General features: G+C 43.2%; 2 protein-coding genes across 7 annotated transcripts in view; both read left to right on the forward strand.

The window, feature by feature from the left end:
- On the forward strand, positions 1-4515 carry ADIG (adipogenin). 5 transcript variants are annotated; one of them, XM_027646163.1, is made up of 4 exons: positions 1-322; positions 1666-1967; positions 2592-2693; positions 3270-3349. In XM_027646163.1, exons 1-3 carry the CDS (start codon positions 196-198, stop codon positions 2676-2678), a joined length of 516 nt encoding a protein of 171 aa, XP_027501964.1. In that variant the 5' UTR covers positions 1-195; the 3' UTR covers positions 2679-2693; positions 3270-3349. The 5 variants fall into 5 exon arrangements, with proteins under 5 accessions (XP_027501964.1, XP_027501963.1, XP_027501961.1 ...); XM_027646162.1 differs by having other exon boundaries at positions 8-322; positions 3213-3296; XM_027646160.1 differs by lacking the exon at positions 2592-2693 and having other exon boundaries at positions 39-322; positions 3270-4515.
- Positions 4516-5004: 489 nt separating this feature from the next.
- The window catches only part of ARHGAP40 (Rho GTPase activating protein 40), a 36888-nt gene continuing 15972 nt past the window's right edge, over positions 5005-25920 (forward strand). The window contains exon 1 of one of the 2 annotated variants that reach the window (XM_027646342.1): positions 5005-5080. Coding sequence is in view for 1 of the 2 variants with exons in the window: in XM_027646340.1 (XP_027502141.1) it covers positions 18278-18357 (80 nt within the window). In the remaining variant the exon portion in view is untranslated. Of the gene's footprint in view, positions 5081-17975; positions 18358-25920 lie in introns of those variants that run through there. The other variant, XM_027646340.1, reaches the window with a different exon arrangement.

Raw genomic sequence — 25920 nt, forward strand, 5'->3', positions numbered from 1 at the left:
ATGTTTTCTCAGTTCTTCTTATGCTGTATTTAATCCCCACTGCTCCCTCCCTAGCACAGGACTGTTGCCTTTGCTAACCATGCTGATATATCACTCATTTTCTTGTCGTTAATAGAGCTGCAATGAGTTATTAAAAGGTGGTTAGAAACTGGAGCAGATGAGCTGCTCTGAATTTAGCGTAACCCGAAGCAAGCTATGAGGTATCCCCTGGTTCCTCTGGTGAATGAGCTGACCTTTCCTCTGCTTTTCTTCTGGTTCTGTTTGCCATTTGTAATGCTGTTGATCATCATGATCATCTGGCTACAGCTTCTACTTAATGAAGGTAAGTTCGGCTGTTGATCACATAAAATGCTTCTGCATAAAGCATTTATCTATTAGCTTCACCTTTAAAACACTCTGCTAGCTATTTTTAGGTTAATGACACTTGTCACAGAAAGAAACTGAAAGGTTTCTTAGTACTGGTGGTAGTATATGGAAAAGGAAACACAAATTATTATGCTTTTCTGTTAACAATGCTTATAGGAAGACCAGCTGCTGCCTTACCATTCTATTCCTCAGTCTCTCCCTTTTTCTCAGAGGTAATTTGATTTAAGAAGGGCAAAAGACAAGTACTTTCTGTAGATTTCTATTTAAAAATCTCCCAGAAAGCAAAGCTAACCCTCTAGTTTTATGCGCTTTAAATTCTGACATTATAGTTCTCTGGCACCTCTATTTTTGGGAGGTGTGCAGGGTGTTACTGGGGGAGCTGGTAAAGAGTCCTTTTGTCAATGCTGAGGCTGATAGAAAATTTTGAAGGGAGTAAGTCATGCATTTTCATTTATTTGTGTTTTTTTTTTGCTCTTTTTTTCCCCAGTCTATCACTGATTCTTACTTCTAACATGTCAGTAAATGATAACAGGCTTTTGCTTTAGACTAATAATAAGCTTGTTGATGTACTCATGAGGATAAAGCCTTGCTACTTTACTCTAATGCTGGATCATAAGTAATCCTGGATAAGGAATGATTTGTAAGTTCAATATCAGTGATAAAAAAAAAATCTATTTTGCATAGGCAAAGGGTAGCTCTGCACACACTTCAGTTGAATGCTCAGGTTTGTACCTGGACAGAGTAACTCCGGAATCTATTGATGCTTTGAATGAGATTTTTGGGTTATTCTTGCTACATTTACTTCCACAATTTCTGGCCCTGTAGCGACTGTTGTTAGCACCAGGCCTCCAACAATTTCCACAAATGCTCTAAATTGCATTTTAATCAGTAAGGCTAGACACATTACTAACTTTTTACACACCAACATATTTACAGAATTACAACATTAAAGCATTTCCTAGTTACTCATAAGAGAGAAAGATAACAGTGCCCTTTTAAGTAACTTCCTAATTCAGTCATATCCACTTATTTTATGCTAGATTACAGCAGGCACAAGTAAAAAGTTACGGATGTTTCAGCTCTTCCTTTAATATAGTTGCTGATTAAGAGCTAATTAGTTGAAATCAAACACTTGTATAAATCTTTTATTGTCTAGTTGGGTTTGGAAATCCTTTATTTCAGCTGAAAAATGTTCAGAGGAACCTTGCCTAGCTCATAGGTGGAACATGCAAGGCTTGCAGCCAGGGAGAAAAAGTCACATAAAACTGTTTTGCATGTTCTTTTTAAACCTATTTCTAGCACAGATGCCCAGCACAGAAAAGATAAAGAAAGAATCTTTTGATGAGCCTGATTCTGACTCTGTATTTGAAGATGAGCTAACAGAGGAGGACAACCAGAGTGGTGCTTCCAGTACAGAGACACAAGAGGAGTCCCAACCCAGTGACTCTGTGGGGAGGCTGAGGCCCAAGCCTGCTTATCTGAGCTCAAATCCAAAAAGCCAAAAGCGAAGTCTTCTTGCTGTGACCTCAAACAGCTGGTCCCGGAGCCAGAAGATAAGATATTCCCATGTTGAAAAGAGCAATTTCTGTGACATCGTGATGGTGAGTAGTGTGACCAGTTTGTCTCTTTGCATATCTACTGCTTTTGTGCCTCAGCTCTGACTTTTTTTCACCTCTGCCTGACTCCTCGATCTCTTGGGTAAGAAAAAGCTGCAAGATTGGTTTATGTCTGCTTAATGACTAACAGGAGGTTCTATATTCTGTCTTCCCCACTTGGAGTGGCTCCTGATGTAGACAAGGTAAAGGTAACACAAAACTGTGCAGAATTACTATCATGAATATGTGTGTGTATATCTATTTCAAGGTATGTATGCATAGTTTAAAAGTCCTTGAGAATTGCATTTAAAACAGCAAAAAATGCTACTTATTCGTCTAAGATAAGAAGTTTAGCTCAAATGTGCGTAGAAATTCTTGTGGTATTTATGGCTGATATTATGTATTTTTAAAAGCTGCTTCAGATTTCTCACAGTGGAGTATGTGACTAAAAATAGGATGTATTTCACTTGCTCAATAAGAGCTGAAGTGAGAAATCTCTTTGCAAACACAACAGTCCAAATCTTCTTAGGCTTTACACAAATCCCAAAAGATATATTTGACACAGTGGAGGAGCTTGATGTCTTGTGTGTCTTCTCTTTCCCTGTGCCCTGACTGTCTGTTCCTTTGTAGAAGGGGCTCACAAGGGAAAGCTGCTCTGTGCCTCCACGCTCACTATACACAGTCCTGTCTGTTCAGTTACATTGCTGCGATTTTTGAATTGCAGCAACTGAGTTACTCACTCGTTTCCTTCCACTAGTTTTGCTGGAGTGGTAACCTTGCTTAGGTTAGATCAGCTAAGGACTGGAATCACCTTAAACTGCTGCAGTTGTTTGACTAACACACCCTGATGCTGAGCTTTAGCATGGAATCAACAATACCCTAAGTGAAAGCATTTTTAACATTATTAACACCACCAAGGCCGTACCAAGTCAGTGTAGTAACAATTTTTTTAATTTCCTTTTAATTAATTTTTCAAAGGCTAACAATGCTAAGAATGAGCTTGGACTTGTCTAAGGTACCATTTGATTCTCCTAGAGCTCTTCACATGTACAAGCATTGACTTGAACAGCAGCTTGAACTGGTCTCTTGTGGGACATAATACCATGCTGAAAGGCTTACAGGTTGTGCAGGGTGGATGAGGGAAGGGAACAAGCACTTGTGATTTCAAAATTATGTCTATTCCACTGAAAATAGAATCTCTTCTGAAAACATCATTGCCATGATAATTCAGTTCTTCCTTTTCTTCATCAGCTGTTGTGCACCATGTTTTCTTCTCTCACCTGGAACTTTGTCTGCCTGTTGCTCCAGATTTTTAATGTCCTGAGGATTCTACTGCTGCCGTCCTATCTGATTACCTACATGGCTCAGCTGTTTGCTTTGCTGTGTGAAAAAGCTGTGAAAATCCTGGACTCCATGAGGCTGGAGAGCAGAGGACTGTTGGCTTCAGTCTTGGGGAGGAAACTGGAGCTGAGCAAAGCTCAGAGAACCACCAGAGGGTGAAAATAAAGCAGATGGTCCCATGGCTTTTAGCATCCATCCTGCTTGACATCAGTGAGAGCGACTGCAGCATGACAGAGGGAGGGGAATTCTCTGAGAAGGAAATTCACTCAAGACTACGTCAGCACTCACTGAGGTCACAACAACTGCTTTCAGAGTACTAACAGGCTAAATATGAAATAAATGACAGCAGCCAGGTTCTTGTCCACCACCTGGATGTGTATTCTGCTCCCCTTCCACTTCAAAGGAATGAGTCCCTTTTTTTAAGGACCAAGAACTGCACCAGTGATACTCTCTGCTCACACTACTAATCTTTGGTTTCAAACAAAAAAGATCAAGGCAATCTTTCTCTGTAGTGGTTCTTACTTGGACTTAAATGCAGTACAGCCCAAGGATTATTATACTTATAGTCCAATTAGCACTCTTCTGATCTTCGACTTGTCAGTTTGCAAAGTAGGAAACAACTTTTCAAGACTCAGGTCTAATAAATTAAGCAAGCCTACCTCCAATTAATAAGAAATAATTAAGCCCTCAGCAGATCCCGAGCATGCATGTCCCTCATTTCCGTGCAGGCTCTGCTTTTTGGCACAGCTGGCGGGCTGATGGAAGGTTAGATTACAGCCTAAAGAGGCACTCACCAGCAGCTTGATTTCACCAGTTGTTGGAGCCACAAGAACGGGGGTAGGACTGTGATGAGCCATCATTTTGTGGCCTAAAGGTTTATCCAGGTGTTGGGCTGTGATCAGAACAGCTATGTGCTCCTGGCATCAATGCACACATTCAACACACTCTTTTTTTTTTTTTTTATTTAAAAAGGACCTGAATTAGGAAGTCACATCCCAAAGAGCACAGAGCCAATTGTGAAAAACATTTGTCTCTGCTCCCTGTGTGCAGGCCATGTGCCTGCAGAGCCTTGCATGGGAACGCTGTGTAACACTGACCCCTAGTAACCATGAAACCTGTCCTGTCCGTATTTGCCTTTCCCTCCCCATCCCCTGAACGTGTCCAAATGTTTGCCCAAAGCTGTATGCTCTTTAATAAAAACTGTTTGCCCACATCTTTATTTTCGCAGCTACTTTATTTGGAAAAAAAACCAAACACAAAACCCAAAAAACCCCAACCCCCCCCCCCAAAAAAAAAAACAAAACAAAACAAACAAACCAAACCAACCAACCAACAAACAAAAAATACACGCACACAGAAAAGCCTTTTGCCAAGGACATCCCACTCTTCCCGGAGGGGGTTAGAAGATCTTCTCCCGTGGGGTTTCCCCATTTACTGCCGCTTCTGCCAACGCCGAGCGGGCCGAGGTGGGTGCTCCATGGAGGTGTTCCCTGCGGATGCTGCGGGACCGGGCGCAGATGCCGCTGGTTGCGGAGGTGCCGCGGGGCGAGGTCGGGCAGCGGTCCCGGGTGGGGTCCGCCCCGGTCCCGCCCTCCCGGAGCCCTCCCAGTGGCCGGGGCGGAGGGAAGGGAAGGGTCTCCTCGCTTGGTCTCGCCTTCCTGAGCTCCGCGCCCATCCCTGGGCGGCTCCGGGGCGGCGGTACTGGGGTGGGGAGAGCCCCTTGCTCTCTTCTCCTCTAGTTCTCCGGCCGCCCTTGTCCGCAGCGCTGACCCCTCCAGGTAGGCTGGTGCATGGCGGATGTTGGGGGGGGGCTCCGGCCGTGCCCCCGAGCTGCGGGATTTCCAATGCTTTAGGTGCTGGAGTTGTCGCTTTTCCTGCAGAATTTGGCTTCTGCCCTGCTGGGGAATGGGGTTATTGTCTCAGCTCTAGTCCCCTTTCTGACACCTCAAGGCTGTCCTCATTGAGCCAGTGAGGAGAACGTTTTCTGGTAGTCTCAAGGTTTTTCTCTTTTCGTTTTCTCCCTAGTCTATGTGCACTTAAAAAAAAGTGTTGACAGGAAATCTTGCAGCTGCATCACTGGGGATGCCTCCAATCTTGCAGCTAAATCTCTGGGGATATCTCTTGTCTCTATTGGATTTTGTTTAGGCTATTTGAGTATGTTGGACACTCTGTTACAATCTCAGTTCAAAATGACACCTTGTTATCTCGAGGCAGTTGCCGTAATTTAAATTAAAAACGTTATAGTGGGATCATCACTGCGAAGAAGTAGATGATCTAAGGTGAGTAAATAAATAACCCAAAGGTCTAGGAGAATATTGCTTCTTGAATTACATGGTGATGTTCTAAAGCCATGGGGTAGCAGAGTATATGCTCTGTGTAGTTTTTAGTCAGTGTAAATGCACTCAGAATAGCTTTAGCTTGGCTGGGCTGGCTGTCACTGGTAGTGTCACTGTAATAGCAGGGAAATTGGTGCCAGCTTGCAAAACCTGCTTGAGGAACTTACTTTGAGGGCTCCTGGTTCCTGTGAGCTGCCCAGTACCACAGCTATGCTGATGGCACTAGTGATTTATATCTGGTTTTCCTGTCTCTGAGCTAGGAGAAATAATGCACAAATAAATATTTGGCTGTTAAGAATAAAATTTTGTTTGAGGATTTGGCTAGAAGTTGTATGGAAAGGACATTTTATCTCTGCTGAGGGTCTGTGCTTCTTACAAGAGGTTGGTGATGTGTGAACCTGGCCTGGAGAATGGATGCAGACCTACAGTTAAGGGGTCTCTGTTTGAACCCTGGAGACTGGGTTGTGATCCACCTTTGTTAAAAAATTTCCTTTCCCTGAATCTGGCTGTAGTGCCTTTCCCTGTGCCTATCTTTACTGAGCATTTGGAGTCACAGCATGAATGTAGCATGACCTCCCAGCTGCCTTTGTAGTCTGCAAGTGTTTGAATAACATCAGTGAGTTTGTGATTTAATTTCCCTTTGCTGTGCGTGCAAAAGCTGTTTCCTGGGCATCAGCAGGAGAGCTTACAGCCTCAGATGTTGTAGTAGAGCTCCTGCCAGTGTGGTTGTTTACAATGATTGCAAATAGTTTTGGATTTAATTCACCTGAAGGTCTCTTGTTCACCTGATGCAAAGCATCATTTCTCATACACATCCCACAGCTTCTGCCCCAGGGTCCTTCCATACTGTAGCAAGTAGGTAGTTTTCTTAGCTGAAAAAGTTGGATACAAAAACCTGAATCGAACACTTTGGAGCACAGCATTAGTGAGAGCTGTAGTTTGGTAGTTCCTTTTGGCTGAGGTTAAGCCTCCTGGGAGGTGGAAGCCTGCATTTCTGTGTGGTGAACATGGTAGGCATATGGTACACATACGTGTCTTATGACCTTTTGCACATCACTAAATCTCTCATTTTCCCCCCTCCTCCTTATTTGTAAAGCATTTACTTTGCAGGCATGGTGCAGGGGTGGGGTTTGTTAAACATTAAGACTCTGTTGGGAAGCATTGTATGTATAAAAACGTAGATAATAGTTTTTTTTCTCCTCTGAGCTCAAAATCCTGAAGGAAGTTGATAGAAGACCCAAACTCTAATCTAGTGCAAACTCAAGTGACCTAATGTGTTTTGATGGATTTAAGTGATAAATACAGATCAGTATGTCAAAGTATTTTGAAGGTCTTGAAGCATGCTGGGATCCCTGACTTGTCAGCAGGGCCTCTCTGAGTAACAGCTGGGTGAGCTGTGGCTGTTTACATCCTTCTACCGGAGGAGTCATGAGATGATTTAACTTGGCTGACATCTGTTTTCATTAAAGAGGAATTGGGGTTCTTGGGTCCAAACTGTGTGAAGAAAAATAACACTGATGGTTTGGCTCAAGGTCCCTTGTTCCCCAAGAGGGCACAGCAGCAGCAGTGGAGCTCTTGGGTTAATCAAGACGTATTTTTGGAGAATGTTTTTAATAGTGAAGGGAAAAACCCATAACTGTTGTTTTCCAGTTCATAGCATCTTTCATTAGTTGGATAGAGGGTTGTTACTTGTCAAAGCTTTATATATTGAAATGGGTGAGTATCCAGCTTGCCTTGAGGAAAATACCACTCCATGGGAGTACAGGGGGGTGTTAAAATGGGGACCCGCAGAGGTGGTGGCACCTCAGCCCTTCATAAGACCCAACTGGTCAAAGCCCTCAGAATCCTGGCCTAGTTGGTGTTTGATCTTGCTTTAAAGCAGGAGGTTGGCTAAGGTGGTAACCTGAGGAGCCCTTCAAATGTGCTTGTGATGGCACATGTAAACTGCTCAGGGAGCAGTGCCCTTCTGGGTCTGCAGGGAGAAAAAGACGCCCCACTCCTTTAGTGTCTCCTTAAAAATCAATGTGTGACTTGCACTGGGGTCTTCTGTTTTTCTGGGTAAGGAGGGCACTGAAGTATACATGCTCTACACATTTAGCTTTTTATATCCTTTGAAAGTTAGTAACTACAATGCATGACCAAGAATATGGTATATTCTAGCTTCATGTGTCTTTTAGGCTCAGCAAAAGCTTTGCTTTATTGGGGATGTTATGACCCACATGCTTCTATTCCAAGCAGTTTAAGTGCTTTCAGTTGGAGACATAAAAATATCTTAGTTGTGACATGGTGTTTGAGCCTTCCTGCTGCAGATGCAAAATCCATATGGCAATGAGGCTTAATTGAAACCTGCTGGAGTTATTTTTCTCCTGCAGCATACTATATGAAACATTCTTTATGTAGCTGGCTTGAAAGGGCTATCCTTAATTAGATATTTCTAATCAAATAGTGCTTTCTGAAATTCTGCTCCTTTCTAAGACACATGAGTTTGAATTACATAAGACATTTTAATTTGATTTACTACATATCAAATATGGTGTGTATGATTTATTCATGATTTTATGCTATGGATTTTAGGAGTAAGTCATCCACCACAACATTGCTAATCTGTGGGTAAGTTCTTCCAGGTGTGTTGCGTAGTGAGAAGCTTGTCTCAAGTCAGAACTTGTTGCTTGAAAAGTTGGGTCTCTAAACTGTTTTGAGTTCAGATGTTCATAATATTTTCTGGTATTTGTTGCTGTTTGGTAAGAGTGCTGGGTGAGTTTGCAGGGGAGTATGTTTTGGGATTGCAATTAAGATTGGAGAAAGAAATACAAAAGCTGATGTAGTTTAAAGCATATTCCCTAAAGTAGATTACTCCAAGAGTCTGGAATGTGTTGGTGGGAGGCTTCAGTTTTAGTGAGATGTTTCTCCATGCATGCAGGAGTCCTTCCCCTCCTAAATAATTGTTTCCATCTGCATAGCTTATTCCATCAGCCCCAGGGCTGCTAGTGCCTGGGTTGGTAAGCTATTAAAATGTGTGTCTCTTGTAAAAATGAGAATCTTTCCCACTAAATCCTCTGCGCTAGCTGTGTATGAAAAGAAGTTTGCTGTTGTCCTACAAAAAAATAATAGGGCAACCCCCACTGGAGACCTTTTAAAATAAACAATATTCTGGTAATTCTGGTATTTTTTTCATATTCTTTTAAATTTTTAGAGGGAGAAGTTTCAGGACCCTCGAATCTTCCTGCGTAATGTCTGGCAAGCCAATTATTAATTCACTAGTTGTTCAAGGGTTGTTTAGTTTTTTTAAATTATGGAATTTTGTCTATCTGTGTTAACCTGCAGTGTCTCTGGCTACTTGAATTGAATGTTGTGGCTTATGGTGTGTGAGACGTCCTTGGGAACATACACACTCCCATCATATCATGGAGCCTGAGCATAGGAAGTGACTGAATGCAACATGTAGTTGAGACCTCAGTGTTTCAGCAAACAGACTGGCTGAGACCCAAGACAGCTTCTGCTGTGTGAATTGCTGTTGGTTTTGTGGCACTGATGTACTTATCCCTTTGCCCTGTTTTGTTCTTTTAGAGAAGGTTCCTTCTGAGATGATGGACTCCACTAGAAGTGGAAGTAGGTACTAACACGTTACTTTTATGTGTAGTACAACATACACTACAGGGAAGGCACTGCCAAGGGGGTCCAAGCCTGCTCAACCATTATACACTGGTGGTTCAACAGTAACATACTGGGCAGCCTGTGCATGGATGAAGCTGTGACAGGAGGCTGCTGACCAAATTTTATATTTCTCAGTTATTCCTGCCTGGGTCACCTAGGGAAGCGTGGGAGATGTATCGGTGTAACTAAGAAACAGTGGAATGGCACAAATCCTGAGTGCTCTTCACTCCCTTGTCTCTGTACTCATCTTTTTGAAGAGTCTCATTGCTGATTTTCCAACACACAAAATAAAAGCGGAATCTCTTGCCTTGAGTGTGTGTGTAAGCCCTTGAGTGAACAGGAGCCTGGAATTCTTGCAAAGTCCATAGCAGGTGAGCAATATATAATGGAACTGGAAGGATATCCTCTTTAGGCAACAAGTAAATACAGCTTTGCTGATGAAAGTTGTTTTTCTCGGCCAAGGTAAAGCTTGGACAATGTCGCCGTTTGAAAACAGCAGGGCTGGCACAGTGGAAGGAAATCCCTGCGTGGCTCACAGCGGAAGGGGGATATGGGGCTGCAATATATATATCCCTGCAGCTGATCCCTGATACCCTTGTTTTGGTCAAATATTTCAGAATCCTGGCCTCCCTCCAGCTCGTGCATAAGAAGAGTAAAAGCAGACAAAGGTAACAGCTGTATTTAGCTGCAGTATTTCCTTTGACTAACGGGAGAGGAAGGACACCTCCTGGGAGCAGCCCTTCTAACGATATCCCTCCTCCAAGAGTTTGAGTTCATTCACTCTGTGCTTCCTACACTGCCTTGGCCAGCGTGAAACAGGCGTGAGGCTTCCGGATGTTTGCAGGCCAGGAAGAGTTTGGAACAAGCGCAGAGCTGCCAGGTCCATTGGGAGAACTCAAGGCTTTCCAAAATACCAGCCCTTGTGGTGGAAAAAGCTTTTTGGAGAGTGGCTTTTTGCAAGGCTTTTTCCAGCTGTAATAATGTGTTAGCTGGAAGAAAAAAAGAACCAGGGGAGCAAATCAATAAGTAGGACCAAGGAATTGGTTCTTTAAGGCGTTCCTGTGAATTCTGCTTGTGTGGTCTGTGCAGTTCTGTAATGGATTAGCATCACCTCATAGCTAGCAAAGCAGATGGCAAAAAAATCTAGTCTTTGTAAAGGTCAAGAAGCTGCCTCTTAGTTGCTGGCTGGGGATCTATGAATATCATTTAACCCCATATGAGTACTTTTTCTGACAGTAGTATTGAGTCAGGTGTCTGGTTCATTTGGATCTCTCACAGTTCCAGGAGGATGTATACTGTGAAGCCAACTTTATTACGTGGGCTCACCAGGTAAAAAATTCAAACAAGGGCTCAGTCCCTTCTCAGTGGGATGGTGGAACTTGTTAATTTTCTAATTAATTGGTTAATTCACAAACTCCCTAACTCCTGTGCTTATGAGAAAGCCAGTTTCCCAGCTGATGGTGAGAAAGCTCATCCTTCCTCCTCCATCATGGTGCAAGCATCACAGTGGAAAGCCTGGGAGCCTCAACAGTGCAGATGCTGATGGTTCAGCTTGAAAGCTTTTTGGGTAAGGTGATGTACTTACAGGTTGCATTGTGAAAGTTTGGTTTCTACCATCCCTGTGGGTTGTTTCAGTTAATTCTGAAGAGTTTCAGTCTTATCAGAAACTGCTTGACAGTTGATTTTGCACAGCTACAGGGAAAGCAGGTCTCACCTTCTCCCCTCCTGTGTATCTGCAGCTTTTGCTTTAGTTCAGTGGTGCTGCTGTCAGAGTAGGTCAGGCTGAGCTGTATCAGCATTTTTGGGCCAAAACCTGAGCAGGAGTTGAGTCAGCAGCCACAGCCAATGATGTCCATGTCAGAAAATGGCCATTGTACAAAAGCTTGGCTGCTTAGACCAGCCTGGTTAAAACATATAGTCCTGAATGTCAGTTGTGTTGTAAGAGCTGTGAGGTAAAACACAGCTGCTGTAGTTCATCTGTTTGTGTGTATGACTTAGTTTACTTTGATGAATTCTTTGTGGTTTTCAGCTCACCTTCAAGTCTGAATTGAATTCCTGTTCTTTCACTTGTTGGATTCAACAGTTCTTATTAATTGGATAATCTGTGTGATGTCTTCTTTTGGCCTTTGCACCAGCCCTGAACTACTCTGACCTTGCACATCAGGTGTGAGCTGAAGAATAAAAATCTGTCTTGCAACATCACTTGGCATTGATACCCAAGATTGCATGTGTTTGACCTTCTCTTTAGCCCTCCAGTTAGAGCAGTGGATTTTTTTTTAAAGACTAAACAGCATGTAGGGATTTATAGACACTACTCTAATCTCTGACTGAGCTTTGAGATGATCTTGCACCACTAACCTCACCTGCCTCATGTTCTTCCTGTAAATCCTGCACTACAGAGCTCTTCGGGAAAGTCTGTAGCAATCCCTTCCATCTCCTCATTGGCCCCCAAGCTAGATCGTGCCTGACATCTTCCAGTCCTGGTTTTCATGAAGACTCATGTAATTAAACTTTGTCATTAATATTTTGGAAAAACAAGCCCTCTCCTAATGAATTAACAGACTCCTGACTACTAATAGGTCTGTGAGAGCCATGAGCTGTATTGTGTAATCAGGTTCAGCATCTCAACCACTTTTGTTCCAGCTGTTGCATTGTTTGTAGATGAAACCAGTACAAAAAAAACTCTGTGTGGTGACTTCAGAGCTGGGCGCCAGGATAGCAAAAATAGTCACAGCTGACTTTTTTTGCGCTTCTGAGCCTTTAAAGCAGCAGCCCAGCTCTGTTTCTGTCCCCGCTCTCTTCTCAAGGGCAAATGAGGAGAATGCCCATAAATATAAATTACAGGCCACTTGTAATCTGTCTGCACACACAGAAGTTTGGATTCCTTGTGGTGGACCTCTCACTGCAGTAGAGATGACAAAGTAGAACAGAAGCCTGTTAGGATAAGTGATGGCACTTTGGAGTAAAACAAAACTGTTGCTTACAAGTGGAATAATTGGCACTTACAATTGCCTGGCTGCTAAATGAGAGCTTCTGCTACTTGACTGTATTAAATCTTCTTTTTATTTTGGAAATAGCTGATTGAGCAATCAGGATCTGTAAAAATGCTACTCTCTTGGAGAGAGGGGTATCCTTCTCTTGCCTGCTCTGAGGGTGATGGAACTTCTACCCACAAATAAGCACAGTGGCATTTCATTCCCAAGTACATGCCCTGTATCTATGTGTGTAGGGACAATGTGTGGGAACCTATTTGGTAATTATATTTTTCCAAAACTTGAATTTTGAGTATTTAGGTTAGTGGATTTAGCTTTTATTGTAGTCATTCAACAAGACAAGTTTCAACCACACAGAGGGGGTTCCAGACAAATCTCTGGAGTAGCTTCAGGTAGTCTGACTCAATACAAAAACTTATGGGGGGATTTTTAAAACTATAAGATACTAAAATCTGTTAAGGAAACAAAACCTCTATAAACTGCGTTTATACTTAGACTGGTCTTTAGGTGTTTAATCTTAATCTTAATAAATAGCTTAATTCTGTAGCTATGATCAGGTCACTCCTACTTTTCTTCTCCCATTGTCTTACCATCCCTGCTAAAACTCCAGCTTATCTGAGCCAAGCTATCAGTAGGTATTGTTGTGTTGTCTCATAAGCTTGGTAGCTCTGAACCATTTGCCCTGCACTGATTGTGGGGCCATGCCATGTGCGTGATCTCCCCTCTCAGGAGTGGATGTTTGGCATTCTTTGGGCAGTAACTCCTATGGGATGCCCAAAAACAGACTGACTCATGGTGAGTTCAGCCCATGGAGCCTATCCTGCTCCTGTGATTATGGTGCAGGAAATAAACAAGATGATGACTTAATCCATCACATCTTTGGGCTGGGAACTGGGGCACCAGAGTAAAATAGTCCATTTCTGACACTCTTCCTATTCATAGCTCTGTTGCCCAATCCATTTCCCAGAAAGAAGCAGAAAATCCAACTTGCAAAAATCAAGATGAGGCTTGTGAAATGAGCTGGGATGTGAGTGTGGGAATTGGAGTTTTTGCAAAAACTTTTTCCATGGGAATTAGGGAGGTGCAAAGTGCTCCATGGAGGTGGTGTTGGGGTGAGCTCTGCAGCGTGTACTCCAGTCCAGTGTGTGCTCTGCTGGCACGAAGTGCTGGTTACTCATTGCAGCTGAGAGGGAACTCACTGGTCCTTCCTCCCCACCTGCCTCTCTTCCATCACCGTAGCAGTGATGTGTGGCACTGTTGGCTGCCTGCGGGGATAATAGTTCCCTGTGTTTGAAGGAAGTGAACAAGCAGCTTGCTGGTCATTAATCTGGTGCCTGTCACTTCTTTCTGCCTTTAGCATTCAGCAGGAAAGATGCAACTCTTGCAAGGCACAGCACCCTGTGATGTCAAACACATGTTTGAACAGGGAGGTAAATGAGATCATCCTCTGAAACCTGCTAAGACTTCTAATTTTATACAGCCTTAAATGCCCAGGAGGCTGAAGCACATTAAATTTAAATTAACAAGTAAATCTTGATTATTCATCAGAATAAGTGTTTTTGAGTGTTAAGAATAGCTGCTGTGTCTTAGTGCTTCCTCCCATTGTTACAGCTGTTCCTTGAGCAGTGGAAATGTTTTGGGTGATTTAAATTACATTTACAGTAGTAATTAGGTTTAAGCATCTTTGCAGTTCACCTATCTGAATATACATCTGTGTCTAAAGAGTGTATGCCTTTTTTTTTCCCTTCCTCCTTCATTCCCCCAAGACATGACATTGTCAAACAGGGTAGGCGACTGGAGGCAGTTGTGTACCCAACCCCTGACCCATGTGGAGATCTCCACCATGCTGTCTGGTGGAGATCTCTGCCTACAAGTGCTGCTTCTGATGGTGACGTGCTGAAGTGGCTCTGTCTTTTGCCAACTGACCAATCCCACTGTGCTACAGCACTGTGTCCCCTCGGATATGCCCTTTGTCCAATGTTGTTTTCCATATTCTTAACTGAGAGATTGCTTATATGCAGATGGCTATTAATCTCATTTTAGGAAATACTTGTTGATGTTTGTCTGCTGCCTGAAGTCCTGATCTTCTGTTACAACTTTTGGATGCAGTGAAGCAGACCGTGTGCTCTGACATACAGCTGTGTCTGCAGACAGGATGGGTTTGACAGTAAGCAAGGTCTGACTGTTCATTGTTGGGGCTGAGCCACCCAAATGTGGATAGAGCAAGAAGGGTCGAGGGGGTGATGCTGGGCCATTGGGCAGGTGATGCTTTATTCCTCTGCTTGCACTGGATTGATACTCCAGCTCCCATGGGCATGTCTGTATCTCTTCCAGTAGGATGACAAATTAGGTCTTGTCTCGTGCAGTAGTGTCATGAGTGGAAGCACTTTTTAGGGTCTGAGTGTTGCTGTGGCTGTTTCTTGACAGCTGTTTTGCTTAGAGGTGCTGGTTTGCTCTCCCACCTTAGGGCATAGCAGAGCCAAACCTGTTGTAGGGCTGACTGCTGGGAGCTGCTGCCTTACCCAGACCTGATGGCAGCTTAGCACTGTGCTCCAGGCTACAGCCTGGGCTCTGCTCCCTGCCAGACTGGGAACAAGCTGGGACTTGGATAATCTCACCGCCTCAGTGGCTCCAGAAACTGTAATAATCTCTTAATCTTGATGGGTCCACGTGATGGATAGGTAACACTATGTGAGGATTTTCTTGTTATGTGGTGGGATTGAGGGGGGATAAATTACTTTTAGCCTTTCCTAATCTCAAACACCCTAAAAGTAAACTGGCTGGAGGAAAAAAGAGTTATGTGTTACGGATTTTGGTTTTTCCACTCCACACTGCAGTGTGTCACTTGCATTAATTTTTCAGGGTAAAAAATTACTTTGGGAATGCTTCAAAAAATGTAATGTTGTCATAAAACATTGTGATGCAATAGGCATTGTGTTCAAGCTGACCTGGAGGCTGGGCTCTCTGTCAAGCACCATGAAGAGACAGGGGATTCCCTGGCTGGGGTTCAGACTGGGGATTCCCTGTAGGCTGGATGAAGGTTCCTCTAGTCTGCAGGTCTCCAGCCTGCTAAAATTCCTGATTGTCCAAAAGCATGTTGGATGTTTTTTTCACCTCCTTTTGTTTCTGAAGAAGTCAGGCCAAGTCATGTCAGTTTGGCAGGAAGTGTAGATACCTTCAGAAACAACTCGTGCACTGAAGTGGTGACGGTAACAGTGCTGGGTCTGTACCCGTGATTCATTTGAACTAATTGGCTGCTGAGAGCATCAGTATGTCTTTGTCTCCATATTTGAGTAAGATTCAGCTCCTGTGATCCAGATAGTCTCATCCCAGTGAGCTTGTCTCATCTCTAATGATGCCAGGAAGACTGTCTTGGAGCATGAAACATGCTGGAGCCAGAGTTGGAATATTTAAACTGATTCACTCTGTCTGAAAAAGCAGACTCAGCTGGCCTCATGTTCTACTCTTCCACCTCTTTTCTCACAAGCACAATCTAGGAGATAAACTTACTGATTGCTCCTCCCAAATACCATGAATAACTGAAGGCCAGACAGGAGTGAAGACGTTAGAGGTTGTAGATGGGAGCACAGCTGTTATTATCCACAGAGATCTGAAAGTTTCAATAATGCTTGTGTACTGCTTTACGTGAGTAATCAAAGCTGAATGTACTCTTAAAGAGTTCTGTCTTCATTTTGGATACTTTAAATTTGCCTCAGTTGTGCAAGAAGCCTGGCTGAGTTATTACTACTGCACTAGAAACTTCTGAGGATGAAGCTAGCTGGTATGAGTGTCTGGGAGCCTCTGTCTTCAAATTTACCCATCAAAAAGGATGAGCAGCTGGCTGCTGAAGTTATTAAAAGAAATGTAATGACAAGGAACATCACTGAGGGACAAAAAAAATTGTAGTTGAGGGCTGTGGTGTACATTGACTTGCAGTGCTGGAAGCTTAGATGTGATTTTGTATATGGGAGAAGGAATGATCTGAGACCTAACCTCTTGTTTCAGGACAAGGTGCATTTGCTGGGGAGCTGTTTGGAAAGGCTGGGTGGTCCCTGGGGAGAAATTATGCTTTCCAAAGTTTGTAAAAACAGCAGAGCTTTGAGCAGCCACATCTCCTCTCACAGATGCTTTTGTTGTCCCTCTTTGCTCTGCCCTCCCATGTCTCACATGCTGGGCAGTGTGCGTGGTCACATGATGGTAGTGCTTCCGTCTGATGTGCTTTGCAGCAACTGTTCTGTGTATCTGTATAAAAGCATCAGAATTCTTTAGATGCACTTTCTGCCCGTTTCTAAGATCTCCATTGCTGAATAAACTTTTTTGATTGGATACTAGGAAGAAATTCTTGGCTGTGAGGGTGGGAAGGCCCTGGCACAGGTTGCCCAGAGAAGCTGTGGCTGCCTCATCCCTTGAAGTGTTCAAGACCAGATTGAATGGGGCTTGGAGCAACCTGGGCTGGTGGAAGGTGTCCCTGCCCATGGCAGGGGGTGGAACGAGATGATCTTCAAGGTCCCTTCCAAATCATTTTATGATAATATGCTACCTGTGTATAATTCTGTGCTGTTGTAAAACCTGTGGCCTGTGGATGTGTTTTGGTTATAACTGTGAACTTCACAAGCTGGGACATTCTGTAGTTTATCTTGGTTTGGAGTTGATGGAGGGGGAGCTGTATGGATAACCTGAGTTTTCAATTTTGAGGGGAGGAATAAAGTTTCACAGGAATTGTGGGTAAGGAGGAAAAGAGAGGAGGGTTGGTAGAAATTCCTGTATTTTCACATACTGTGGGGAGTTGTAAGTGTCCCAGACCAAACAACTTCCCTTCCTCAGTCCTGGTGTCTGATATTGGGTAGTGAGGCAGCATTCCCTTGGCAGCAAAGGGGGTTTAAAGAGACTGGATTAAAGCAGTGACTGGATAAATAGCCATATTAGTAGGAACAAAGCTGAAATGAGCTCTTTGCATCCTTTTATGAGGGATTGTCTCTAAACTGGCTGATGCTGCCCTTTAAGCTGTTGGAGGCAGAGGAGGCTAAGCTGTAGATCCAGCCTTACTGGGAATATTGGAAGCACAGAGAGGGATTATTACTTGTGCTGGATAAGCTTTGTGTACCTTCGTTAGGAAAAATTAAATAAATCAGTTTTTGTCCCCTTAACTTTGGGATTATGAATAGTAAATGTTATAAGAAAGGAGAGTTGCAGAAACACTGTGAAAGGAGGTTTGATGGAGAGAATAACAAGGACAGAACAAACCTGTCAGGGATGGCTGAAAAGAATTGGATTGCTTTAACCCTTCACTCACTTGTGCTTTGCTTGTTGATGAGAATTTGAAGAATAATGTGGATCTTACAAAATATCCTCTGTGGGCGTTACAGGTTAGCTTTGCTCTTTCAACACCAGTGTCTTACATCCAGCTGGGGTTTACTCACTGCTCAACTATGGCAAGAAATGCTGAATTTGCCTTTTTAATAAGCACTTGAAGTTTTTTCCTGCTGTCCTGAGGTCCCCAGACAGATGTTTCATGCTTTTCTTGATGTTCTTTCGCTGCAGGGAAGTATAGTTTTAACGAGCAAATAGGCTGTTTTGACTCCTCCTTCCCAGGGCTGTGATAGGGAGTTACTTTTTCACATGGCTGAGGCTTATGTTAATGTTTAGCAAGCCTTAGCTTCAGCCCAGCCTCGGGAATAGGTGCTCGCTATTTTCTGTGTACTCCGGGCACTGAGTGCTGGCTATGGGCTGTCTCCTTCAGCCCCTGTCCTAGGCGTGGGCGGCTCAGCCTCAGGCACTTGAAGGATCGGGTGGATTTACTGTCACTTCTCGGGGGACTGCCGAGGCGGGTGGATGCAGGGAGGGAGGAGAGGATGCTCGCGGCCGCCCAGCCGGCACCTCGCGGGTGAGCCGTTCCTCGAGTGGCCAGCGGTGTTCGGAGGAGCACGGATGGACTGACTGCCGCCCTCCTCCCCACTCGGACATAGACAAGCGTGGCACGTGCGGCTCTTGGATGGCCAGAAGTGGGATTCCCAGGCCCCAGGTAGTGCTGGCTCCTGCCCGGGTAGGCAGCTGTGCCCAGGTGCTGAGCAGGTACGGAGTGTGGAAGCAAGGTGAACTTCGAGCAGTGAGGAGGCTTTTATATGCTCTTTAAATGGGGTTTTGAGTGCCTTGATCCTGAAATGAAACCTTGTTAAAAAAAACCCTTTCTTTTTTCTTGTACTAATTCTGTAATTGGGCTGAGTGCAGCAAGCTGGGGAAGTGGGACCTGGGGGACTAAACTGTCGACTGCCTGTTCCGTGGTTCACTGGTAACCTGTCTGGGCAGCTCCTGGGGCTTGGGGGCTGTCAGGGATTTGTGGAACTATATAAAGGTAAGAACTGCTTATTTATAAATATCATACAAAGCATTAGAGGATAGAACTGAAATTTGAACTGCTTTGCTTGGCAAACACCATCTTGCTGGTGTGTTTACTGGACATTCATTTAATATGTATTTGCATGAGCTTAGAAGTTGCATCAAGTTTTAGAATGTTTCCCTGCTGTAGTAATTGAAATCTGTTGTTTTTGTGTGAATGTACTGATTTTTACTTCTAATCACAGCTCATGTTTTCATGTTTCCATCTGAGTTCTCATTTTTTCTAGTCTGCTTTGACATTGTGTATTCAAAGCAAGACAAGAAATCTTTAAAAGACCCCAGACAAAATTTGAGATTAAAAAAAAAAAAAAAAGAAGAATCATCATCTTAGGAGACTGACAAAGTGTTTAAGAGAACAAGATTAACACCTTGAGTATGGCAGGGCTTCTCTGGTAAAAATTAAAATATTTGTTAACAACTTATGTTTTTGCCAAACGAGTTTGTTGAGTTCCAGTGTTTGTACTGGTGCTAGAACACCTCTGTGGTCAGGTCTGAACAGATCCTACAGCAGGAACCTCAAACATGCTCACTAACTTTGACCAAAACACTGAACTCCAACCAAGTGGCACTTCCCACTGGTTCACTCGGAACTCACCGCAGGTGAGATGTGTCCTGTGTGTACATGTGTAACTAAGCCTTTCTGCTAGGATTTACCTAAGACATGCCTGTACAATACAGCAGTGATACAGCAGCCATCCTGGCCTTCTAATTAATTGCCTGTAATCACTGTTTATTTTTGATCAGTGACTGTGACGTGCTCACTGGGTTCCCACTAAGACACCTACTGGCTTACGCAGCAGTGGTGGTGTCTTGGCTCCAAAGCAACACTGAGAAAATGCCATTGCTGAGCCAGCTGTGCCTCCTGCTCCTCCTCTGGGTGTTGTGAAGCTCGTGGTACCTGAGAAGGCTCATGGGTGGGGTCACTGGCCCTGCGCTTGCTGGCAGCACTCCAGTTACTAGTTACAGAATTAGTTATAAATTTTTACCAAGGGCTTTTCATGGCAGTGTAACTGCCAAGCACTGGTAGAATGGGCGACAAGAAGAAATAAGGATGAGCTCTATCATCCTGATTTACTCAAAGTTCAACATTAAAGAGGTTGGAGGCCAAATATTCAGTATGCGTGAATCTGCTTTTGTAAAAAGTCTTTGAGTTAATGAATGAGCACACAAGAAATAAGTTCACAGCCTTTTTATAGTGGATTCAAACACACTGGCAGCCTTTCCTTTGGAAGCCAGGTGTTCCCTCACCCCTTTGTCCCAAACCTAGGCGTCTCAGATGTATACAGGTTAGCATCTTGCCTGAAGTCACAACAGTGATGGAAATAAAGTCAAGCTGTCTCATTTGGTGTAACGGTAGCATGTTTTGAGGATGTGTTCAGTAACTGGGAGGTATTGACTCATTCTGGTCTCGGCAAAATCCTGGCAGTGTGTGCTTGGGGCTGTGACAGACAAGTCACTAAAGGGCAGAGAGTCCATGCTTGCTTCCTGGGAATCCTGTGCACAGGCTCAGCCTCAAGGCAGCTGGAGGAAGCCCAGGGCAGCTTCTGTACGGAGGTACAAGTGTGTGGGGGTTCCCATCTGTAACCAGTGCTACTGAGCTGTGGGGTTTGGGATCTTGGTGTCATATTGATAGGGGAATTTGACTGTCAGACCAGGTCCTTGTGACTAAGGGATAGATAAAGCTGCTTGTGTGTTTAGGTGACTATGGATTCAGTGGAGATGGGAATGCTACCTTTTAATTAATGATTGTCATCTAATCATCCTGTAGATCAGCCTTATCAATTTACAATCACATTAAAGATCCCAGTACTACTAAAACTTTGTTCTGGCCAGGTACCCCTTCCTCACAGCTGGATTTCTGTGTGGATGGAAGCCCTTTCCTGTGTGGCTTACCCTGCTAAGAGGGGAAAGTGAACAATGGGCTCATCTGTAGTGACCTTACAGTCAAACGTGAAACTATGTACAGGGAGCACAGCTTTGGTCTTCTGAGGCCAACACAAATGCTAGTGTGATGGGACAGACACCCAGCTAATAGTCTAAACTAAAAATGGCTTTGAATAATTTTAATTTGACTGTATCTGCATGGGCTTATTGATCCTGTGTTTGTTCTGCTCTGAGTTTCGGTCTGAGATACCTCCAGGCAGATCTGTAATTACAGGCAACTTTCCTTATTCCTTAGCTTGCTTATTTAGCCCCTAACTATTCCAGATGAAGGCCTGAGACAAAGAAGTTGAGATGGAGTTTCTTTACCCCTAAATACTTTAATAGAGACCCTTATTGGTAAGTTATAACCTGTGCTTTAGTTAAAAGTCCCAATGCTGTGATAGAGGTAACACAGAATCAAAGAATCACAGGATGGTTTGGGTCGGAAGGGACCTTAATGCCCACCTAGTTCCAACCTGATCCATGGGCATGAATGCCCATGATCAGGTCATGTTGCTCAGGGCCCTATCCAACCTGACCTTGAACACTTCAAGAAATGGGGCATCCACAGCTTCACTGGGCAACCTGTGCCGGTGTTCCACCACCATCTGGAGTTCCTGTCCAGCACAGAAAATGTTGGAGGTGCTCAGGGGTAGCAGTGTGATACATACAAGCATCAGAATTCACATCTTTCCCTCCACAAATCCACAGAGCAAAGGACTTCTATTCCTTCTTTCTGGTGTCACTGGGGATGCCAGGACAGGAGGTTGTACCTTCTCATGTGTCTGAGGGAAAGCTAGAACTAGTAGGGATTACTCCACGCTCTCGGCACGATCTGGTGCATCCTGTTTATCACTTGCAGAACAGGCTTCTTCAAAACAACTTGAAATGACGCTGCTCCCTGAGCTGCTTGCATAATAGATCTTGATGAGCTGATTGCTGTCTTACTGAAAACAAGCTCTAATCTTATTAACAAATTGTGGTAGCGACATCTTAGCTATTCTTGCTCGTGCTATAGAGACCTTCAACTGTACTGTCCCACATGTGAAAAGTCCTTGATAAAATGCCTTAATAGGAACATAAGTGGTGGTTAGCAGCAGTGCTGGATAAAATAGTCTGAGCTAAAGAACTGTGGCTTCTCATAGGGGATGTTCTCAGTGAAACTACTATGTGAGCAAATCTGTGGTCAGTTATGGAGACACGTCAGCAGTGGCAGACTGCTGCTAAGGTTGCTTTAATTCTGATTCTTTGGCTGCTTTGGTTGAGTTAAGCCAGAGAAAGTAAAGCATGGTAACAGTCTATTGGGTACGTTCCTGTTTGTTGCTGCCACAGTAATTTGATAATTAGTCTCTTTGCTTTTGTGGGCTGGTCCAAGGAATCTGAACAGCATGTGCTTTTCATTTTTCTCTTCAGAGTAAACTGCAGTAGTCCTTTCCTTCTTCTTGTTACGGGGAGAAGGAAGGAATTGGTAGTCTGTGATGTTTCTGTACAAAATCTGGGGGTAACTGATCCAGGCATTAAATATTTGTGGTAGAGCTTCCATTTGGTTTAGGCCTTTTGTGGAGTTTTTGTCCATGAGGCATCTCCTAGATAAATTTGCTATTTGTGTTGGGAATAGAGTTTTGTGTAATTCTGTGTGTCTGAATGAAATAGCTGATGCATATTTCGTGTAAGATATTGATAATGAGTAGATTGAATTCTTCCATACGGGGACTTGTTCTTACATTAGCATTGATAACTTTGAGAGACTAATGTTTAAACTCCAATAAGAAAAATATCTATAGCTATATCTATGTAAAATAGAGATATATATGTGACTTACTGCTTCAGGATTTTCTCCAGTTTTCCAAAGTCTCCTGTCTGTTGTTTCTGGACACCTTCGTCTGCCACACAATTTTAAACAAAGTCTATCATGTTAGGAACTGTGATAGGCTCATCTTCATGTGATTCATTCTCTTCAGAATTTACTTCACAATTCATCATTTGGGTTTAAACTGCTTGCTTAGGGGAAGAACCTGGAAGCAATGTGACGAGGGACTTTTTCCTGTGTGGACTTCTTTGTCATTTCTTTAGTCTTGTGCTTTTGTACTCATCAGTTGGTTTTGACCTTGAATTAAATTTAAACCAGGTAATATATGTGTTGTGACACTAATGTAGTTTTGTTCTTACTTAGTGTCTTTATCTGTCAAAATACCGCAACCAGTTGATAGACTAATCTCTCGTGTTTTTTTTTCTTTCAAGACACTTGTGTTTCATGCTCATGGTCTGAATCATTATAAATGATGCTGTGGCTTGGTGTACTGCTTTCAAGGTTATTTCAGACTCGAGGTTATTTCAGACTCTCAGTCTGTTTCTTTGTTTCTTGTGTGCCTTTTGTGCTTACTCCAAATCTTTGGAAATGTTTTTAAAGAGCAGGTGCTCCTTGTGTGGCAGGACTGCCTTGTCTGACTTAATTCTTCTGTTCTTATTGCCTTTTTCTCATCTTAGTTTTTCTGGCATCAGTATTAAAGGAATTCCATTTTCTTGGCTTACACTTGTTGCCTCCTGTTCTACTTGAAATGCTTGAGAAGGAACCTCCTTATTTATTCATCTACTGGAGAGGTATTTCAATGAGGGAGGGATGTTGAGCAAGCAGAGAAGTAGTCTAGGCAGCTCCAGGTCCTTTGAGCAGCTCTCTGACAGGAATGATTCAAGCCTGGAATGAACAAATGCATAGCAACAGTGTTTATTTTATTTTGATATTCAGGAGAGTGAATGAGTGTTTGCGATACATTTGCAGTGTGTTGACAGTATCTAGGAACAGATCAAGAACTACTGAGACTGCATTTCCCAGCCCAGGATCCGTGAGGCACCATGACTTGGACTCAGCACTGTGCAGGCATGGGGAGCTCCCAGGGATCCATATGGAGGGGATGGAGAGAGGAAAACAATAAGAAAATGAACTGTGTAAGGTCCATGCCAGTCTAATTACTCATAACTGTGTCATTAACACTGTGAAGTCAGAGTTAGACTGTAGGTGTTAGGCAAATCCTAAGCCCCACTGAAATTGTCTGTGCTCTTAAACAAGAGGAGAAGGCTGCATTAGGATGGTCAGTCTTTCCACAGAATCCTTTCTTTGTGGTTGTCCTTAACTAGATCTTTCTGCCAGTTTGCTTTTTGTTGGATTAATTTTTATAGCTTCATAATCTGATGCTTTTAGTTACATTGACAGTGCAACAGTGTGAATTTGATTATTTTACCTCCTCTTTGCCCAGTTGCAACCAAGCGATTAACATTTTAAGCCAACAATCTCTGCCTTCAATCTAAACTGTTGCTATGTTTGTATGCCACAAGTTGCCCTCCAGTTGACTCGGGAATGCAATGAGGAAGAACAATCTTTCAGGTGCACTGAATCTAAAATTAGCCTTCCACCTGGGTAGCTGTATTTGCAAAGCATTGTGCATTGAGTTCAAGGAAAAAAGATACTTAGACCAGAAAATAAAACATTTTCGAAATGTAAACACTTGACTTTGGTGTTGTCCTTTGAGACAGGAGCAACAGCTGTAGTTTAGCACTTCTAGAGCTGGGCTTTGCAACCTGCTGCTGCTTTGTAGAGCAGCAGAGTTATTGTGTGACAATAACATCCTGCACCTCACTGAAATTGAGTTTAGTGCATGAGTACATGGGCCTGTTGAGAAAAAAAAGTCAGGATGCCTTTTAAGTTGCTTGACACAAAAGTAGTTCAGAGATGGCTTTCTAGAGTAGTTTTATAGTGTGACTGGTTAGGGAGCGTTTTGGTGCAAGCAGTGGTAGGATATCTGTATTTCCAGCTGTAGAAGGAAGCAAAATAACTGTGGGTGGTGTGGAGACACAGTCAGAGTGGGATGGGGACAGCAGTTTGCTGTTGTGTGGCAAAACTATATCCTTACACCAGTACTCTGTGCAAGAGTCTTGATGTGGACTGAAGGTAGATCAAAAATAGCTGCTGGCAAGGCTGTAACCTGAAACCTGGGCTGAAAGGATGCTGTGACCCTTCTCAGGTGTGCACCAGAAATATGCCCTAATGCCTTAGATAAATAATGCTGCACTTGTAGTAACATCTCCTGGACTGAAACTCACATTCAGGGTCTGGTATCTATGTAAGTCATACAGAAGATTAAAGTCAAGAACCGCTCTTTGGAAAGAGCTGAAGACTGTATTTATGTTGGCTTAAAATTGTGTTGTTTTTTCCAGCAGGCATGGGGAAGGGATTGTCACAGCCATGTGTGACACAGGCTTGCCACAGAGCACATCTGCTGGGTGCAAGCTGCTGCTCAGGTCTAGGGAAGGTTCTACTGGAGCTGCAAACCTAAATTCTGTTTTGGTGTGAATCTATGGAGATTTTAGGGGTGTTAGATGAGCCAGCTCTAAACCAAGCTTAACACAAAAGAAAGATACATTTCAGAGCAGCTTTGATCTGTATAAACTAAATTCTACAGGAGTATAGGGCAGTAACTTAGGGCAAGAAGAGTAGTTTTGTGCCTGCTGAAAGCATGTAGTAGTGTAATTAGGAGAGCTTGTAACATGGTCCTTAGTGTTCTGTGTTAAGAGACTGCTCTTCAGTGCAAGTTCCTATGCCAGTGTTTCTGACACTAATATGGCCAAAACCAACTCCCTCAAGATAATATAAATTCCTCTTTCCAATATAAATGCCTCCTTCCAATTACTTTTGTGTTAGTGTTGATGTCTACTGACTGTTGCAAAATAGAATCCTAGTGAGATATCATGGCAAGGTATTAAACAGTCTTTTTTGATGCTGGCAAAGTGGCTTCATTTAATCTTATGAGTAGGTTGTCAGAAAATGTGAGAAAATGGAGAGGAGTACTAAAGATGAAGAGTTAATGAGGGGTGTGATCCAAATTTTTAATTCCTAATGAGTAAAGATATAAGTAAAAAGTCCAAAGGGGAAATAATGATTTGGAGTGGTTACTGCAGTGGAACTGAGAGAGATGGACGTGGATTGTGAAGGTAAATAAATAGTCAGTCTAAGATTTACTTTTTAAGTGTTCTACCAGGCTATAAATCGGCATCTCAAGTAGAGACCTGTTATTTGGATATCCAGGAATAGGAAAGAGCAGATGGGTATTAAACAAGCAGATCACCTCTGCCCTTGCCAGGGCTGGATAGCAGAATGGTTCAATTCAGTCTTTTACTTTTGTGTTCCTATAAAACAAACAAACAAATCCCTTTTATTCTTGTTGTCAACACTCTGGTTGGTTCCAGATGTTCCTGGAGTGGTGGTTATTGCATTGGTTCTGACCTTTGGAAGAGAAGGTCTGCCTATGTGCATGTTAGAAT

Source organism: Corapipo altera, unplaced genomic scaffold (genome assembly GCF_003945725.1).
Source record: "Corapipo altera isolate COAL_440 unplaced genomic scaffold, ASM394572v1 64, whole genome shotgun sequence".
Lineage (NCBI taxonomy): Eukaryota > Metazoa > Chordata > Aves > Passeriformes > Pipridae > Corapipo > Corapipo altera.